Source organism: Chenopodium album, chromosome 16 (assembly GCF_948465745.1).
Source record: "Chenopodium album chromosome 16, dcCheAlbu1.1, whole genome shotgun sequence".
Taxonomy (NCBI): domain Eukaryota; kingdom Viridiplantae; phylum Streptophyta; class Magnoliopsida; order Caryophyllales; family Amaranthaceae; genus Chenopodium; species Chenopodium album.
Window position 1 is genome coordinate 40,346,927 of NC_137849.1, and position 20,217 is coordinate 40,367,143.

General features: G+C 33.9%; 3 protein-coding genes and 1 pseudogene across 3 annotated transcripts; 3 read left to right on the forward strand and 1 right to left on the reverse strand.

The window, feature by feature from the left end:
* Positions 1–2,800: 2,800 nt before the first annotated feature.
* Positions 2,801–7,922, forward strand: LOC145585306 (uncharacterized). The gene is made up of 8 exons (XM_081642016.1): positions 2,801–3,324; positions 3,422–3,562; positions 4,411–4,638; positions 5,131–5,338; positions 5,646–5,782; positions 6,578–6,658; positions 7,185–7,251; positions 7,378–7,922. Exons 1-8 carry the CDS (start codon positions 3,056–3,058, stop codon positions 7,693–7,695), a joined length of 1,449 nt encoding a protein of 482 aa, XP_081498142.1. The 5' UTR covers positions 2,801–3,055; the 3' UTR covers positions 7,696–7,922.
* Positions 7,923–8,700: 778 nt separating this feature from the next.
* LOC145585307 (multifunctional methyltransferase subunit TRM112 homolog A pseudogene) lies at positions 8,701–9,153 on the reverse strand (annotated as a pseudogene).
* Positions 9,154–11,927: 2,774 nt separating this feature from the next.
* LOC145585308 (signal peptidase complex-like protein DTM1) lies at positions 11,928–14,324 on the forward strand. The gene is made up of 2 exons (XM_081642018.1): positions 11,928–12,271; positions 14,021–14,324. Exons 1-2 carry the CDS (start codon positions 12,030–12,032, stop codon positions 14,106–14,108), a joined length of 330 nt encoding a protein of 109 aa, XP_081498144.1. The 5' UTR covers positions 11,928–12,029; the 3' UTR covers positions 14,109–14,324.
* A 954-nt stretch (positions 14,325–15,278) lies between these two features.
* On the forward strand, positions 15,279–18,544 carry LOC145585309 (F-box/LRR-repeat protein At3g03360-like). Its single transcript, XM_081642019.1, has 4 exons — positions 15,279–15,535; positions 16,299–17,209; positions 17,613–17,789; positions 17,877–18,544. Exons 2-4 carry the CDS (start codon positions 16,460–16,462, stop codon positions 18,168–18,170), a joined length of 1,221 nt encoding a protein of 406 aa, XP_081498145.1. The 5' UTR covers positions 15,279–15,535; positions 16,299–16,459; the 3' UTR covers positions 18,171–18,544.
* Positions 18,545–20,217: the final 1,673 nt, after the last annotated feature.

Genomic DNA, 20,217 nt, shown 5'->3' on the forward strand with positions numbered 1-20,217 from the left:
AGGATTCTTTATGTAACCCTTTAAGAAATCGACTCCTTATCAACAAAATTTTTCTCCTTCTTATTGACTACTCTCATTAGTTATTGTGATAGTGTACAACATAGGTAAGTTGTAAGTATGGCCGAAGACAAGACGAGTTCGTTTCAAGGAATCAAATTCCTTCGAAGATGATGAGTTTAAGCTTCTGTTGTAATGTAAGAGCTAATTTAGCTCATTAAAGTAAGTTGTTGAACTTTTTTTGGTTTGTAATAGTTGTTGAATAATAATAAAAGGGTAATGCTATACATAACCCTTAGGGCTACATATAAACATTAAATACACTCTAGAAAATTGTACTATAAAATTCGGAATTCATGACAAAAACACGCGTAAATCAGTGTAATTAGTGTATTTTTGTTATGATTTTCTAAATTTAAACAATTTTCTAGATTAAATTTAATGCTTATATGTAACCCTAAGGGTTATGTACAGTATTTTCTATAATAAAAATCTAATTCCAACTGTTATTGTCAATTTAAGTTTTTAATGTTGTCAATGTTGGCCAACTAAACCGATCATTTATAAATATACTTCCAAAGAGGTACATGAATGATGAATCAATTAAAAGAACTTGGCAACACGCTTCTACAAGACCACAAGTACTACCGCCATCATTTCGTTGTTGCACATTACTAAATTGGCTTGTATTGTCACTTCTGCTAATTAAGAAATTGAAAAACAAAAACGTGAAAAACCTTAGATGAGCTATTAAAAATGTGTACGAATTTCACTAATATAAGTAACATACACGTACATCCAAAATGTTAATTAGTAGTTTGTGGTTTTCAAAAAAAAAAAAAAAAAAAAAAAAAAAAAACAAAACAAAATGTTAATTAGTGTGATCAAATTAGGTTGGAGCAATAAAAATATTATCAATGTTTAAATTGACAAGGGACAAAGAAAGGGTGGTTATGTTAAAATTGTTTAACAGGTTATAAACGTTTTCTCGATTAATAATTAAGATTTGAGAAAACTATGCACTATTTCAGAAAGTTTATGGAAGAAAAAAGAGGAAGTTTGGTATGTTTAGAACCATTCCTATATATTTCTAATTTACTTCATATATAAATTAGAGATGATAATTGGACGGGCCGGGCCAAGCTTCGTGCCTAAACCCGCCCAAAATGGTTGGGCCGTGCGGGCTTTTTGGGCCGGGCCTAAAATCAACTCAATATGCATAAAAACGTATTCCCAAACCTGCCCAAACAAAATTAATTTTCGGGCCGGGTCGGAAAATTCTACCCAAAACCCGCCCAAAATCAGGCCGGGCTAAGGTGAATACTAGGAACTATTCTCAGCCATTGATCACACTCCATCTAATGGCTCACACTGCACCCGCACTCATTAATGGTTTTCTCGTAATTTCGCTGTTTTTAAACTTTTTTCCAGTTTGTTTTTTAACTTTTAAGGCAAATATTTCATTTACTTTAAGACTGATTTAATTTACTTTTACTAAATTTTCATTTACTTTTGAGAAATGAAATTGGAAACTACTTTTATAAAGTTAAAATATTACAAAATGCCATTAATGACATGGGAAGCATGTGAGCCGTCTGATTAACATGATCTAAGGGCCTAAATTAGTTCCTAATTCTTATTTTAGCCTTGGTTCTCATTATAACTTGGTTATATATATATATATATATATATATATATATATATATATATATATATATATATATATATAAGGCCGTGCGATGCACGACATAAAAAATTTCTTTGAATAAATATTTATTTTACATATGTTCCTCGTATGAGATAAATTATAAAAACCTAACCATTAATTGCAATGCTATTTAGATCTAGGTAATTTTGAAGAAGAGTATAAATTTAAGTAAATTATGCAATACGAATTACTCTTTAATCGGGAGTAATTATATTTTGAAGCCAAATAGTTACTCAAATTCATCATAATATAATATAATATAATAATTGTTTTTTTTTTTAAAAAAAAACACTATTGTAATAATTTAAGGTAAAAAATAAAAATATGATGTCAGCAATTAATTTAGGTGGGAAAAATTTCAACCACAACTTGACATGTGTACAATTTGAAAAGTGATGATGTCAGCGGTTGTTGTTTTAGTTTATATATATATGGTATGTTCTGTTCATTTTATTTTCACTTATTTCAAGTCTAATAAGTTCTAGATAAATTCAGTTTAGGAAAAATAAGTTTAAATAAGGGTGTTTAAGTTCAAATTACAACTAAAATAAATTTTAATAAGGTTTAATAAGTTCAGATAAGTAAAAATCAGATGAATAGAATACACCTGAAAAATTATTATACGGAGTACTTAAGAATATCATCACTGGTTGGACATTTTGATTGTGCTCATTAAATTGCTTGGAAAATATCTCTTTTTCCCGTCATCTATGACTAACTCCCATACCCACTTATGATATACCTAAACTCCTAATGATTTCTAACACTCAAAACCCGACTTAAGGCCTGTTCATATTTACTGAACTGAATAAAGCTGAAATGAATATTTTATGAGAGAAGGAAATTAGGAGTTGAGCTAAACTGAACTGAATTAAACTAAAATGATTGGAGCTGAATTGAACTGAACTGAAATTAAGCTGAAGTAAATAGATCCATAGATAAGTATTTTCTTTCTCATAAATCCAGTAAATTATTTTATTTTTTCTCTCTTTTTTCTAAATCATCCCCCAAAATAGGCATTAGACAGCCTTACTCTAAATATCTCGAATCCGCGTAATTATCAATACCTAAATCCATTTTCCAACCCCCAAAATTTAATACAAAAACATAACACGAAACCATAGTTGTTGTTTGATATAAGAACCCTCAACACGTTACCAATCCATAGAATTAAACTTTGAAATTTCAATTCTTTCCAATACACAATCCCATTAATGAATTTATCTCCTTAACCTCGTAACTACCATTAACGTACCTCTCAGAATCAGGCTCTCTTATTAATTCGCCACCTGTTATTTCCACTCTCTCTCCTCCCTCCCTCACTCACTCTTTTTTTCATCGCCGCCGATCATGCCGCCGCACGCCGACGGCACCACCTGCTTCTCCGCCGGAGATTCTCTTTCCGACGCCGATGACCTAATTTCCGACCACGATAATTGTCCGCATTGCCAGGAATCCGATCAATCTCCGTCATCTTCCGAGACAAATTCCGATAAACTTCGCCGGATTATCTCCGCCGCCGTAAAAGGTTTCTCTATTGGTGCTGGATTGAAAGGCGGTGTCTCGATTTTCTCTCTCCTCGCTCGTTTGAGTCGCCGGAGATCCCCCAATTCTCTCAAGTTAGTTTCATTGCTTCGTTTTTGTTACTTACTATTTTTAGTAATTTTGAGCTGGATTTTTAAGGGTTTGAAAATTTGAATTGGTTGCATGTTTCAGGAAAGTGAGTGATGTTTCGAGTAGTGAGGAGATTTTATCGGTGATTAAGGAAACTTTGAGATATGGATTGTTTCTTGGTGTTTTCGCTGGTACTTTTTCTTCAGTTGATGAAATTGTTGCTACTTTGGGTGGACATCGTAGGTATGTTGTTTCTGAACTTAATTTTCATCATTGGATTTGTATAATTTAGCTTAATTATAGTTTGATCAAAGTGATTAGTTTAGTGCTGTAATTTTGTTTAATTTATACAGAATTACCATGAAATTGAAACTTTGTTGATTGTTGATTGGATAAGACATGTTTGAGCAAATTAGAGCTCACATTCATGTGTTATGCGACTTATGCGTGGTTCTTCAGTCCGGAATTAGTTGTCACGTTGTCGCTTGTCACGTTGTCGCAATCTTATGGTAAGGGTATGTCATGATTTACTGAAAAATGGTATATAATAGTTAGGTCATTTCCATGTGATTCTCATCACTTTATTTAAGTTGGGTTGCTGGGGAATTCTAATCATTAAGTATTACTATTTCAAGTAAAGTGACAATTTTTTTCAGATGCATTCTGATCATGTTATCATTTGGATTCGGAAGGGCTATATCAGTTGTATTGGTTTTGTGTGTCTAATGAACAAGAAATAAAAATCTTGTTAAAGCCTTCAATACGAACCTATCCGTGTGGCTCCTTGCAACTACTAAGTGATTGGCTTTGCTAGGTCCTTCGTAAAAAATGCACAGTTTGATTACATTTTTTCCAGTTTAACAGTAGCTGAGATGAGTGACTATACTTGTAGTCTATATTATATCAAAATGCAGTGAATTCTCAAGTTATTCGTGAAGATACGGAGGGTTGTTACTAATTTGTGTTTGCTATACTTATTGAAACACATTGGAGTTATAGTTCTGACTTTTTATCCCCTTAGTTAAACTCCTCCAATGCCTGTACTTGTCTAGTTGTATTGATTTTTTAAGTCAGTTACATGTGTGATTCAGGACTGCGAAATGGAGGGCGTTACTGGCAGGTGGTATTGCTGGGCCTTCTATGCTATTAACTGGGTTAAATACACAACATAATAGCTTGGCTATTTATATCCTCATGCGAGCAGCTGTTTTGGCATCTCGCTGTGGAATTAAGAGCAAACGATTTGGTCGCATCTGCAAACCATTGACTTGGACTCATGGGGACATCTTCCTCATGTGTCTTTCATCCTCTCAAATTTTGTGAGCATACTACTAAACTTTTAAATGAATTTTTTTCACATAATTTGCGCAGGCATCTCAAATTAGTATATTCTGTGAAAAGGGCATTAACTTATGAAATACTTGTTCTCCAGCTATATTGTTAGCTGATTTAGTGAATGACATAGGCTAGTGGATTGTAGTTCATGCATCCCAATTTTTGCATCAGGTTCTTCTTCATTTCATCTAAAGTTAATATCTTGTGCTCTAGTGTTACAAGGTCAGTTTTGCTTGTATACAGAATGCAGAGTCACATTAGTTAAAGTATATATCTGTCTGTTAGCAGTCTCTACGGTGTCTCTCTTTTCCTGCGCTAGATTTTCTATTTCATTGCCTCAATTGACTAATTGGTAATTTGGTATATAAGAAAGCTAGCTTTTCCAGCAGTCCTGCTTTTGCTGATATAGGCATATAAATATACAACATTTTCCAAGTACATAAGCTATGTAATTAAATTGGGACCTGCCTTTTCAGGTCTGCTTACATATTGAAGCAAGAATGTCTGCCTTCATCATACAAGTTGTTCCTCAATAAACATGGAGCAAAGGATTTGTCTATCCTGCAGGGTGTGAAAGAGATCGCTTGTGGCATGCCTTTTTCTAATCTGGGGGCAATAGAGAATTATTATAAATTAACGGGTATAGACATCAAGTTAGACCCAGAAATGAAAGTTCCCTGTTCGGTATGAATATTTCTCTACCACTGTTACCATATTTATTTCCTTAGATAGTTGAGAAAATTTGCTGTTAATTTGAAGGTTACATTTGCCTCCACAAGTAAATACTATTTTGCTGAAAATTTTAGCTGGTTATAGATTTTAGTGATCACAACTTGAGAATAAAGTGTCCTCTATATAATCATGCTTGTATGTGATGTCTCTTTATGGCCATATGTGTTAGGGATCTTACACAGTGTGCTTTGGTAGAGTAAAGGGACAACATATAATAATGCTAGCAGCGTCTAATTGTTGATCTCAATGGATAATGCAGATTGTTCATGGGAATCAATCATGTGCGGCTCATGTCTTCAGGTTTCTTATTCAAGCGTATAAAAGAGCACTTCCAGTGTATCTTCCAGTATATTTGGTTTCTGCACTAATAGTTCATCGTAAAGACCTATTGAAAAGGTAAGATCTTTACTAGCCAGTCTGTCATTATGCTGCAAATGGCCCCTAGCAGAGGTGGTTTTGTGTTATCTCGTTCAAATTATATGCCTTGTACCTTCGTTACAACCTTTTGCTTTAATTATAATATATAGAAGGCTGATAGGATTTTTGAATGTGTCCTCAAATCATCTGTTTCTGCATCAATAGATGTTGTACCCAACAGTCTACACCTCAAGTACCATGAGGGAAAGGTGAAAAAAAACCCTATCTAGGGAGTGCTGAATGACCTAAGTACTACCTGGCTGATGTTTCTGTATGACTATCTCACTACCCACCTTGTTTCCCACGCTGTGTGAGACTTATTATTATAAACTTTGCCTTGTGAGGCACCATCTTTTGCACTTTATAGGGTGAGGGCCACACCTCTGTGTAATAAGACATTGCATTATGATGTGACCAAATCCATCCTTCAGTTCTTATCTTTGTTTGATTAAGACTCTTTGTGAGTAACACATGTATTAAAGCAGGACAAAATTTAATTTGTCAATGCAGTAGGATATAACATGTGTGCTTCTTAGTAGAGCCCAACCCAATAGGAGTATAACATGTGTGCTTCTTAGTAGAGCTTATGTATTGAAATGATCTATAAGGATTTCTCAAAATGTTGTGCCTTGAGTGAAAGACTCCTTGACGGGATATATTTCTGCCTCATGGTGCACCTTGTATTCTTGAAGATTAGGCTATGGGGTTTAAATCCTTGTAATCCTTGCTAATCACTATGTTTTTCTAACAATGTTTTTGTCTTTTGTTGTGCAGACCGTACCCAATATTGGGGAAGAGTGTTATTGGTATTGCACGTTCAAGCTTGTTCTTGTCTTCATATTGTGCTTCTGCCTGGTAGGTATTCTTTTGTCCATTACATTCAACGGTAATTGGCTCAACAAGTATTTGTATCTCTTGGGTTAACAACTGGAAAGTGCTGTTATTGCTACATGTTCACTAGTACTTCTGGCAGAAAACTATCTTATAACATATTGAGGGATAAACTGTGAGACTCAGAGGCTAATGTTCGAATAGTACATGTCTGAAAACTTTGGCAGTTCTGTCAAAAAAAAAAAAACACGCACACACACTTTGGCATTTGGAGGTTGCTCCTGTATTCTGTTTTTAAGATGGTTTGCTGTATAACTTAAAATTTTCTGTAATGGAGCTCCCCTCTTTATTCTCAACTATGGACTGCGCATGATACTTTCTGAAGCCTTTAGTATGCATTAAATGGGTTAAACTGGAACTAAGCCCACCGAGTTTAAGAATCTTTCATACTTTGTAGTTTTATTACTTTTAAACAGGATCCTTAGTGGAATTGTAGTGAATCTTGCATTTATACAACTGAAGTTACAGTACAACTTACCCATTGTTTCAGGATGTGGACATGCATTCTTTTTAGGATTTTCAAGAAATGCAACATTCCAATGGTGGCAATGGGGACGGTACTTTTTCTTCTCCTAGTCTTTCCTTTTCTATTGACACTTCCCCTCCTTTCTTCCATCCAAAGAAAGAAAAACAAATCAGGTTTTGCTCTATGTTTCCTAATGGTAAATCTGGCTCTTAAACAGACCCCAGCTGGCCTTGCACTAGCCATTGAAAAGAAAAGCAGACGAATTGAAATATCATTGTATTGCCTAGCTCGTGCAATCGAGAGCTTCTTCACATGTATGGCTGACATTGGATATCTCCCTCAATCACTAGTAAACATCAAGAGAGCCGATGTGGTTGTATTTAGCTTTTCAACAGCCATTATTATGCACTGCTATTCACAAGAGCGAGAGGTCTTCAGATCCAAGTACCTAAATGTTCTCGATTGGGTATTTGGTGTGCCACCACCACCCTGCTACACTCCTCGCTATAGAAACAAACAGAAGAGCAAAGAATGAACTTCAAGCATCAAGGATCATCATTTTTTCTCCCCAGCAACTCAGCAAGTTTTTCTTTAACCCATGTTTCACTAGGGAGCCATATGTACAAGTGTACAACAATTAGTTACTGTGAGTAGTCACATTATTAACGATAGGTCTATACTCTATAGTGTCTATAGTGTTTTTGTAAGTTGTAACCCTCATTCAATGTATGGTAATTTATGTAAACTTTCATTTTTGCATTAGTTTCATTCGCGTTGTTATTTAATGTATGGTAATCAATTGATTTAGCTCTAACTGTTTTGTAAAATTCATTCCAGTAATTCACGAAAACTAAAACACACACTGCACAGTCAATACTCTCAATTTGCATCATTGCATCAAAATAACACGTTTTTCTTCATTGAGACATTTCATCGAACACTTAATATGCATCCATTGAACAATTACAATCATCATTGTTTCAAGTAATAAAAAGAATCAAAATCAAGGGAATTTTGCGTAGAACTACCCTAAAGATAGGGTCATTTGTGAACAACTACCCTTTTTTTTTTATTTGTTTAGAACTACCGACAAGTTTAAAAACATTTGGGTATCACTACCCATTAACATATTCCGTCCAATTAAGACGTTATCGAGGCTCATTTTTTTCACTTTTGCCACCCAATTAACTGTCCCAATTTGTATAAAGGTTTTAATCTATTTTAATTAACCTAATTAGGGTTTTAATCATAATTCATTTTAGGGTTCATGAGTGTAGTATTATTTGGGGATTTTAATTTCTAAGGTTTGGGGGTTTAATTGAATTGGAGTTTTTGCTTATTTTAGCATTAATTGGCCATTATAATTGAAAAAAGTGAAAAATTGGCCCACAATAACGTTTTTATTGGACGAAAAACGTCAGTGGGTAGTGCTACCCAAACTTTTCCAAACTTGCGGGTAGTTCTAAACAAATAAAAAAAATGGGTAGTTGTTCACAAATGACCCTATCTTTAGGATAGTTCTAAACAAAATTTCCCAAAATCAAACTTCATCTTCATGAAGAAGCATATTAGGAATACCCTTATTAACAGGGAACTTACGCCCAGTTTCAGGGCAAACAAGGGCACCTTCTTCAAGATGAATCTCAAGCAGAGCATGATGAAACTTGGTAAGAAATTCCTGAGAATCAAGCAAAGATTGATCAACATCTTCAGGTAATTCGGAAAATCCCAAGGTTTTAGCAGCATCAACAAATGGCTTCCATTCGATTTTGCTGAAGATGTTGTTGAGAAAATCGGAATTCATATCGACTTGCTTCTCCACCACTTTCGCTGCTTCGATTTTTAGAGGAAAGCCATTGATAACACCTTTGATGTTGGAAGATAGCATGTTGTGTGTTAACAGCCTCATCGTCAAATTTTCTCTCTCCTCTCTCGAGCAACGCCGGCGGCTGGAGTGTTGGTTGTTTTCTTCTGGTTATTTTGTAGTGCTACACTTAATTAGGTGATTTGGAGTAATAATTTGTGTTATTGGGTTGATAACTTGATTTTACCGTTGGATTGGACTTTGGGATGGGAGTAGGCTTGGCATTGGGCCGTGTCGAGACAATCATTTAGCACGGCTTGTATAGCATTTACCAAAATATATATATATATATATATATATATATATATATATATATATATATATATATATATATATATATATATAAATCAATAGACCAAGTAACCAACAAAGTGTTGGTTTATTTGGTAAGTTTCCCTTAGATGTTAAATGTTTGGGGTTCGAATTATGCCAAGGGAAGGTGTTTGGGTGTAGGGATTTTTTTACCCTTCCCTCTACTTTTAAGTGCGGAAGTATTTGACCTGCAAATACTAGATTTAGAAAAAAAAAAAAGTTAAGGTTGGGGGTAAAGATGGCACTGGGCTGGACTAGCTTGAGGCCCAGTACGAAAAAACACGACACGGGCACAATGTCGGCCCTGCCTGACACGTTATTGTGCGTGTGGACCGTGGGCTGCCTTTATTTGGAAGAAACACGATACGGCACGATCGAGCCTGGCACGACAAAATATGTTAAAATCAATGCAATTTTGCTTAGGCACGTAAGGCTAGCACGACCCGACACGATGACATGTGGGACTGGGGTCGTGCACGGGCCAACCTTTTGAAAATTTTGGTCCTACACGGCACAATACGAAACTCATGGACCAAGCCATGGGTCGGGCCTAATTAACCTGAAAGCACGTGGGCCTGGCACAGGGCGCAGCCTACAACCATCTTTAGTTGGGGGTTCAATCCCTACTAGAGACAATTTAAGGGTGGATACCCTTTACCCTTTCCCTTCAGTTTCAAAATGTCTAACTCACAAATATTAGACCAAAAAAATTGTGAGGGTTGAGGTCTGGTGAACTATAATACTTCTTGTAAGCTACGGAGTATTGACTAAACCAAATCATCCTAAAACTAAGGTGTTGTTTGTTGGTTGGCATTTTTTTTTTATTTTTTTTTGTTAGTTGGTTAGTTGCCTTTAACTTCTATAGGCACTCCAATTTCTCATAAATTTTCTTTTGGCTATATTGGTTGGTTGACATTAAAAAGCAAAAATGAAGGAAATCACAATTTATGGGAATTTCAACCACAAAACATGGGAAATTATTCATCGTCCTCACTCTTGGTTATTCACAGTTCCTATGATTTACAAATTCCCACATTTAATTTGTGTAGTTCCTTGAAAATTTATAAAGGAGTCAATTTCTATGAATTAGTATTGGGAATTTATTTTCTACATCAACCAGACAAGGCCTAGTCATACCCCCCTTCTTCAAATTTTTATAGTATTGAAGCACGCCTCTTTAATTTTGTGATGCACATTCCTCACCACCTTCAATTTTCATTCTCTAATGCACGTCTCTCACCAACCTCTAATATTTGGATTTCGAAACACTTCTCTTCACAGTGTACTTCTCTTCTCAAAAGCAATATAAGCTTTCTTTCACAACCATTTTTGTCATTGACTCATGCTCATTGTTTTGGATTTTACAATTCTTTGCCAAATGCTCAAAATTTTGACATTTGAAGCATTGTGGGCTTGTGGCTTACCTTAGCCAACAATCTATCTTTTTTCTTTGATATTGCTATGATTTACATCATTTCCCAACAATAGGGTTTATCAATTTGTTGTATCCGTGAATTTTTTTTCATATGACGTTTCATCTAATTGTAATTGATGGTTTAACTTTTTTTCGAGGCCGTATAAATCCTTACCCATAAGATAACTTGTACTATTCCTTCTTTCATAAACAATTCATTTCAGCTCTATTTAGTTCAGTTCAGCTCCAATAAGTTCAGTTGTTTTTTTGTAAATCGGAACAGGCCCTTACTACACAAAGAATGTAATTTTATTAGATTTAATAACAAAACAAGAATAAATTAAAGAGAAAGTGCTGGAATACTTGGAAATATCCGTGAAGAAATTTGGCTATTTCAGGCCTATAAAACACGAATTTTATGAATTGTAGAAAGAAAATAGAGAGAGAAAGGAGAGGTGCGGCTCGGATTTTCGAAGTTAGCTGATGGATTTAATTGTGCTAGCTAGTGGCGTAAACTTGTTATCTTGCATATTTTTTCTAAATGGACCCTCGGTGGGATAGGATGAAGTTATGGGTCCATAGTCCATACTCCATCTGATAGCAACAACACATCATGACTTACAAATTCTACTAGCTAGGCTACATATCTTGTTATAAAGTTAAGGTTATGCATATTAAATTCTACGTACACATCATGTACATACTGCAAAATAAATTTTCATACTGAAACACTCTTATTGCCAATTTGTCATCATAAATGTAGTCTACAATTCTACATTGGCTTATATAGTTATTTTTATATGAGGAAAAACTTAAAGTTTCCCATCCTTTATTATGGTTCATGACCCACACCACCCACTATTCTAATTAACCCCTTTACCACACCACACCACACCATTGCATTTAATTAACGAGTTAGGAGACAGTTGAGAATTGAAAGATTTTCATTAAATTTGTACAACAACACAAGAAAATAAACTTACCTTAAAAAATAAAAATAAAAATAAAAATAAAGATAAATCAAACTACTACTATTACCAATACAAATGACATTACTAGTACTAGTCCACTTCTACTACAATTTCAACCTCATGCCCTCTTCATGCCTTACTAGTGTTAAGTGTTACTACTCACAAATATTTAAAAAATAATTATCTTATTTTCGCTCTCGTAAATTAGAACTACTTGTGTACTTTTCCTTCTTAAAAAAAAAAAAAAAAAAACCAAAGTACTTAAAAGTATTTCGCTCTCGTAAATTAGGTGGTGGCCGGTGGACTAGATGGCGGATGATGCGGCGTTACGGCGGTGTTTGATGTGGTTAGCGGTGGTGGTAATGGTGGTGGGATTTTACACACATTCATTTAAGAAAATGATGGTAACATATTTTATGGGACTTGGTGGTATTGCTGGTATACTCTTGCCTGATTGGGAGTTTTTTGATAGAGAAATCTCTAAGTGGACTCAACCTGTTTGTGTTGATGATATTAATCGCTCTGATGTTCTTAGGCCTGGATCCTCAAGGTTAGTATAATTTTACCGTTTTGTTCTTCGTAATTTGGTTTTAGTTTTAATGTGTTCGGAATGAGTTGTTGTATTACTGGTTCAAATTATAGCATTCACCGACTTTTTTAGTTGGAATAGTGGTTGAGAATGAAATTTTTTAACCACCATTTCATGTGATCAGATATTGGTATCTTTGCCTTTATAAAATTATACTATCAAAAGTATCAATGTGACAATTAATTTTGGATGGGAGCGTAATTTTGGTTTATACTATGGTTTGATTTTATGTTCATGTACTTGTAAACTTGTTTTTATGTTGATGCACTTGAGCACTCCATATCAATGTGATGATTAATTTCGATCAATGACATTTTTTTGTAGTAGTTTTTGGTGGTTTTCAGTTGATTACTTGGCCCATATAATTCGATTTACAGAATTAAAAATTAGATAACATATATATGAAGAGCAAATTTTCAAAACAAAATTGCAAATAAATCAACATTTGTTTCAATTGAGGAAGAGGTAGCTATAATGGTAGCACACATCGAAATCAAAGGTTTCGACTTGGGTTCTAATCCTCGTGTTAACAATGGGAGGAAAGGGGCAGGGGAGACAAAAATCGATGTTAGAATTAGGCCTTTGGTTTGGGCTCTGAGAAAAGGTGGCCTAAATTAAAGGAATTTGTGTACCTAAATAAGATTGTTTAAACTTGCCTTACAAACTCTTGGGGTTTGTTGCTTTCATCCTCTTTGTGTGAAACTCTTTTAGACTAGGTACATCGCTTCCTTAAGCACGAGATCATTTTTATTACTACTGCTACCACCACTACTACTAGTTCGAGTTCATGAGCTCTTCATGTCTTACTAGTGCATTAAACGTTTTATCACGAAAAAAATTAAACTCCTTAGAAGTATGTGGTGTGGTATGTTGTGTGGCTAATTTGTGCATATAGCATGTTTTCTTACCATGTATGCTGGCCGAAATTTTGCTGAGCGAGTATACCTTGAATTTGATGGTGAGATACTGAATTTGTCTCATCAACATAAGAACTCAATCCAGAGTAATTATTCACAAATATGTTCTTTAAAAATTATGTCTTCATTTATCTCAACCTGCATACCCAGGCCAGGCCATGACATGGTTTCTAACCAGCCTGACTAAGCAATCGAGGTGTGTTTCTACTCCCATTGAAAATAGAGTGTGGAGTGTACCATTTTTGATAGTAGTTTGTAAAGGGAATGGACAACTACAAAATTTTGGTTGTTTAGGGATAGCTTTGAATAGCACAGGAATCTTAATATTCATCATTCAGAATTCTGATATCGAGTTTTCTAGACAGAGAACCTAGTGAGTGTGTGTGTGTGTGTGTGTGTGTTTGATTGTTGGATACACAGCAATGTCTTATCATCTCAATTCCAACTCTGAAACCATTGTGAGATGGGAGGGGATAATGCAACTCTTAAGTTCAAATTATACATGGCTTAAAGCGAATTAGGTAGCTAATCGTGATGAGCTTGTTTATCTAGCTAGTGAAATCTTTTTGAGACATCTGAATTCTGTGTAAAATTGTATTAAGCTCTGTATATACTAGCATACCTAGCTGATACATTCAATGAGGTGACCAAAATGTGTTTAATTTGGCCTAAACACCAATTTACATAATAGAGATAAAGTCTTATTATTACCTGCATATATGTTACATATTTATGTAGGTTTCTCTGTTTTGCCTTAGTAATACTCATAACACACTGTGGTACATACATGCAGGTTTCGCTTCTATCCAGTCAGAACAGTAATATACGTCGTAGTTTACAGCTTCGGGTTGTACAAGTGGTGGACGTATGTAAGGCAATGAACTTAATTATGATGATATCTTACACTACATCAAATTTACATTGTCAATTAGTTGATGATAAATATCAGTTCAACTTGCAGATTGCAATGAACTTGTAGTGTAAGAATGTAAAGAATCAATTCAGCTCGTCACTAATAGATATTTGGCAGAGGGATTATGTATTTCAACTTTGAACAAGCTTTTATTGAGTATGAAGTAATTAGATTTACATTAAAAGGGGGCATCAATTTTTTCCTCTGCATTTTATTTTAATTATCACATTCTAGGATCTTAATTACATGCTTGATGTATCACATTATTTTATTCAATAAAACACTTTTTTTCTTTTTAATACGGTTTTTTTTTTTTTTTTTTCCATTTTTTTCAAGTATAATGAGATACATAAAGTACAAAGATGTAAACAAGTTTAATTTCAAATAATTTTAAGATACCATTTGGTAATCAAAGACTACCATTAGCCAAATTGACTTTCTAAAATACCTTTTATTGGTAATTGAAGAATACCATTAGTGGTTGTAGATAGGGATTATAATTACTTGCAATTTTTAAAAATTTATGACTACTAGTTTGACCATTAAAGCTAAAACTGAAATTAGTTTGGTCAAGCAAATTAGCTTCAATAAGCTCATTTGCTAATTTACTCAAGAAAAACTTGCAAAAATTTAAAAAAAAAATTGGTATAGTATAAATTAAATAGCAGGCTAATAGCTACTTGACAAATTAATAGAGAAGAGTGAATAGAATGGCTTTTGTATTGCTTGCTTGTTTATTATTCATCAATAGGTTGAGTATTTATACAAAACCTAACCTCATAAGATAGGAAACAATATTCCTAAAAGATATACTTAAATAATATCTTAACATATAATAAACCTAAATATATTATTCTCCTAATAAGATCAATACGGAAAATATATCACACATATATTTTCCGATATTATCTCTAACACTACTCCATAATATAACTAATGGAATGCAAACTAGCCTTCCTTTTTTTTTTTTTAAATAAATACAAAGTACTCTAATGATACACAGATACAGTACCAATACGTAATACAATACAATGGTAAATAAATTAAATACAAAATATATATACAATGAGATCACGTATCTCTCCCGTTTCTTTCTCAATCCATTCCTCCTACTTCATGATCAAATTGGCAACTTTCTCTCTCTTATTTTACTTCTCACTTTCTCTCTCCAATCCAAATAAGTAAGAAGTAACAAACTAACAACTTCGCTTCAACAAATAATAATAATCATTGTACCCCTGTTATGCCAATCTATATAAACTCATATCATAAAATCATCGTCTTCACTTTGCTTTTGCACCAAATCAGAAAATCACCAGTCCAAATTTTATGTTTTTCTGAAGAATTTCAAGTATATAAGCTTGCCCCTTAAACCAGGCCATCTCTTTTAATCAGGTATATTTTCTTTTTACCGTTCTTAATTGTGCTGTTGTATTCGATTGTAACACGAAGGATTTGTTTTGTTCGACTCATTTTGACTTATTTCGATTAGTTTGGATTTAGACAACATTAGGTTTCCATAAATATCGGAGGGACGAGGTGTTGCCGGATCAATATGATCAAGGACATTATATGCACAAACATGATTTTCAAACAATTCCACTCAATAAGAATATTGGACCTTTTTTGTAATCTAGAGATAACGGCATTGAATTCTTGATATTAGTATTCGTGAGTGCTGGGTGGAACTCAGTGGAGGGTGGCAGAGGAGGCGGGTTGTCGCCGTCCTTCGTCATAGCTAAGGGGCGGTGATGTGTTTGGAATTGAAAGCGGAAACAAAATAATTAACCATAAAAGAATCGGGATCGAAAACCTAAAGCCGTGATACGATAAGGATACAAAATATACATAAAATCTATCATAATCTGCGACAAATATTATCATGAATATAATATCTATCATATGTTATGTGTAAAAATTCTCAAAATTAAGCTTTTCAATTTTGATATTCTATTCCACTATGCCACTAATTTTATGTTTGATATAAATACAATCAAATTAGGTAATATATACGTGTATTATTTTAAGGTGAAAAGAACAAGCCTTAAGCTTTTCAATTTTGTTGTTTTATAAGTACGTACTAAGTATTATGTTTGATGTACTCTATAATACTATCAAAAATCTAAATTAAGCCTTTTAGTGTTGTTTTTTTTGCTAGATTATGACCTCAAAAAACATGGGATCTACTTCAAAGAAGCATGATGCAAGAGATAGGTTAAGTGAAATGCCTGATAAATATTGGTGCACATTCTTTCATTTCTGCCAATTTTAGATGCTGTTAGAACCGTGTCAATTCGCAGATTTGGTAATCTCTGGACTATGATTTCCTCCCTTGATTTTAAAGACTATGAATTTTTCAAAGCAGGGAATTGGCCTAATTTCATAATAGATTTTGATAAACAAATTCATTGCTTTACTAGTTTTGCGCGCAATGTACTCATGCTTCACAAAGGGATCTCGGTTGATAGATTCGTGCTTCATTTCAATGACATATATATGTATGACGATGATGATAAATCACTTATCACATACATAAACACATTGATAAGATTCGCAGTAGATAGACAAGTCAAGGAACTAGAAATTCAAATTGATGAAGAAGTTTATGATTCTAATTTGCCTCAATGTATTTTTACTGGTCAGTTTCTTGTTATGCTGAAACTTGCTCACTGTGAAATCAAGTGTCTAAGTACAATCCAAATGGGATCGCTAAGAAAATTATCGCTTACCTATGTTAAGGTGAGTAATGAGGTGTTCGAGAAAATCATATCTGGATGCCCTTGTTTACAAGAGTTGGTTATAAGGCGTGTACATGTAGTGGACGAGCTGCGAATTACTGCTCCAAACATTGAGAAGTTAGATCTTGAATACTGTAGTCGATGTGAGGTTGATTGCCCCAACCTGAAAATTCTAAATATTCATCTCATTAGTAGCACAGAGTCAATTCTTCAAGTGGTTAATATTCCGTCTGTTTGCCAAGTTTATATTCAATCTACTTTCCAAATTGATGAAATTGTGAGCAAGATTTGTACTGTTGAGGTTGTTAAATTTTCGGATGGAGCTTTTCAGGTGAGTTTCTCTGTTGATATGATTTTTGATACTGTTTAATCTTCTATATTACATTTAGTGAATAACTATAGATATGCTAATTATTGACCATTATAGCATTTTTTTGTTAGTCAATTTAATCTTGTATATCTAATATGGATTCAAATTACAGAGCAATATTTACAGGCTTAGATACTGTACTAGTTAGCTTGCAATGATTAATAAACCAAAACTTTGATAAATCATGTTGTCCTGATTTGCATTTAGAGATCCAATCTCTTTTTTAGGTAAATATCATGATTGTGGTGCTTTATTATTGATCACATATTGGTGTTTATTACTTGAATATAATACAATCATAATTGGACAAGTTATAGAAGAAAGTATAAATAAGATTATTGATGACTTCTCATTTTTCATTCAGCAATCAAACTTCAAGGAGTTAGATATTCCACAAACTATGTGGAAGCGTTTACATATCGAGTCACAGCTTAATGATGAAGATCAGTTTATAGGTATTTGTAAAGTCTTGAGAAGTTCACCTCACTTGGAAGAACTCACAGTATGCTCATTTTCACAGCAGAATTTTCGGCGAGATTTGGTAGGTGTATTTTGTGTATGATGCTTATTTAAAATCTATTATTGCCCTGACTTTCATGTAATAGTCTTTTAATCCAATAACGTACAGGGTAAAAACCGTAAAACACATGAACATCACGTACTCTCCGAAGAGCTCTCCTCCCTTTGTGTGATTCCACTACTCAAATCTGTCACCATACATGGCCACAAGGTCCCTTGTCAAGGTCTGCTTCGACTAGCAGAATTTTTGCTTAAAAGTTGTGTTAGCTTGGAAAAGATGGTAATTTTACCCAGTACATATAAATTGGGAGCAGTTGAAGAGCTTAAGTTTGTGCAGCAATTATTAAGCTTTCCAAGGGCCTCAGCAAATGCAAGGGTAACCTGTGGGTCGGAGATATACTAGTGGCAGCTGCACCTTTATGCCTCAGTCTTGATTTCGGCATTCATGTCAATGATGGTGGCTAATGTAGTGTTTCCAGACGATGCAGCCCTACGGCGGTGTTTGATGTGCCTATCAGTGGTGAGGATTTACTGATTTACACATTCATTTAAAAAAATGATGGTCACATAAATAGTGGGACTAGGTGTTATTGCTGGTGCACTCTTGCCTGATTGGCATTTCTTTGATAGATAAATCTCTAAGTTTAGTGCTGATCATATTAAGATTGTTAACCGTCCTGATGTTCTTAGGGCTGGATCCACGAGGTTACTAGTACAGTTCTTCGCTCTTAGGTTTTATTTTGTACTCTGTTCGAAATTAGTTGTTGCATTACTGGTTCAAATTACATTGTAAACCGGCTTTTCTAGATGGACTAGGGACTGAGTGATGGTTGATTGAGAGAAACCTTTTGACCAATGTATTTTGGTATCAAGTATAATGTAGATAACATATGAAAAGTTATTTCTCAAAATTTCTTAGCAATTGAATCCATGTAGCAATAACGCAAAGATATCAACATTTGTTTGAATTGAGGGAGATGTGTAGTTATAATAATAGTAGCACACCCTGAAATCAGAGGTCCAACTTTGGTTTGAATCTTTGTTTTAACAAAGGGAGGGAGGTGGTAGGGGACAAATATTGATGTTAGAGTTGGGGCCTGTTTTCATTGATTGAACTGAAGTGAACTTATTGAAGCTAAATTAAACTGCATATTTTATGAGAGAAGGAAATTAAGAACTAAACTGAACTTATTGGAGCTGAAATGAACTGAACTGAAAATAATCTTAATAGAACAGGGTCTTGGGCCTTTTGTTTGGGATGATAGTTATATTGTGTGTATATAGCATGTTTTCTTACCATGTATCCGGGCCGAAGTTTTACTGAGCAAGTAGACCTTGAACTTGATGCTAAGATACCGAAATAATCTCATCAACATACAAACTCACTCTAGGGGATCATTAACATAAAGTGCACCTTATGTGCCTTCTAGGTTGTTTTGTATTCTTGTATTAATTTGCCTTTATATTGTAATTCTGTTATTCATTAATAGAATCTTTTGTCAAAAAAAAAAAAGAAGAAAAAAAAAAGAACTTAAAGTGGGAATACAAGAATATAAAAAAGAGACTCTATTTTGGGAATTGGATGATTTAATAGCACTATTATGGGAAAGAGTTCCATAAAAAGAAGAAAAAAAAGAGAGGAGTATATGTATATGGTTAGAGAAAAAAAAATCTATACATAGATTGAGCTCCATTATTTAAAAAGATTGACTTTCTTTATAAATTTACCCATTACTCGTAATTCATTAACATGCTCGTAATTTATTAACACCTATCAAACGGGTCATTAACTCATTATATTACTCCCTCTGTTCGTAAATGTTTATCATATTTCACATCTTTATAATTATTAAGATACATAAAAATACTTTTATACCTTCATTTTTTGTCTTTTTAAAGTCTTCTTCCTATATTACCCTAACATTTGCTATAAAGATTATGCTAACTTTTGACTAATTTAACTTTTTACACTCTTGAATTTCTCTTTCTCATGTACTTTAATTACTTTTTTAATTGATAATTTTTCTTTTCCATACACTTTCATCACTTTATTGGTTGGAAATTCCATTTTTCCATATACTTTCATTACTTTACATTTTTCACCTTAATTCCCATAAATTTTCATCAAAAGTGATAATTATTTGCAGACAGAGAAAGTAACAGTAAGCCACAAGGTTCAAGTCAAACTAAAATGACAAATAAATAAGGCAAAGGCTACGGGGGAAACTATATAACTAATTCAACTTAATTTTCGCTCTGCTTCAACCAATGAGCCTGGAATCCCTTCACTTGGTTTTTGCAGAAAAATCCAAATTTCACGCTTTTCTGATGAAAATTTAAGTTTTAAAGCTTGCCTTCTAATCCCTTCTATTTCATCTGGTAAATTGTCTGTTCTCCGTTCTGAATTTGATATTTTTGTTTCCAATTTCTTATGTAATTTTGACCTAATT

Excerpts from the sequence above, each read along its gene's own strand:
- LOC145585306 (XM_081642016.1), top strand. The coding sequence starts at position 3,056 with ATGCCGCCGCACGCCGACGGCACCACCTGCTTCTCCGCCGGAGATTCT. Across the intron at positions 3,325-3,421 it reads AGATCCCCCAATTCTCTCAA|GAAAGTGAGTGATGTTTCGA; the intron begins GTTAGTTTCATT and ends TGCATGTTTCAG. Across the intron at positions 5,783-6,577 it reads CGTAAAGACCTATTGAAAAG|ACCGTACCCAATATTGGGGA; the intron begins GTAAGATCTTTA and ends TTTGTTGTGCAG.
- LOC145585309 (XM_081642019.1), top strand. The coding sequence starts at position 16,460 with ATGATTTCCTCCCTTGATTTTAAAGACTATGAATTTTTCAAAGCAGGG. Across the intron at positions 17,210-17,612 it reads TTTCGGATGGAGCTTTTCAG|CAATCAAACTTCAAGGAGTT; the intron begins GTGAGTTTCTCT and ends TTTTTCATTCAG. Across the intron at positions 17,790-17,876 it reads AGAATTTTCGGCGAGATTTG|GGTAAAAACCGTAAAACACA; the intron begins GTAGGTGTATTT and ends AATAACGTACAG.
- LOC145585308 (XM_081642018.1), top strand. The coding sequence starts at position 12,030 with ATGGCGGATGATGCGGCGTTACGGCGGTGTTTGATGTGGTTAGCGGTG. Across the intron at positions 12,272-14,020 it reads CTTAGGCCTGGATCCTCAAG|GTTTCGCTTCTATCCAGTCA; the intron begins GTTAGTATAATT and ends ACATACATGCAG.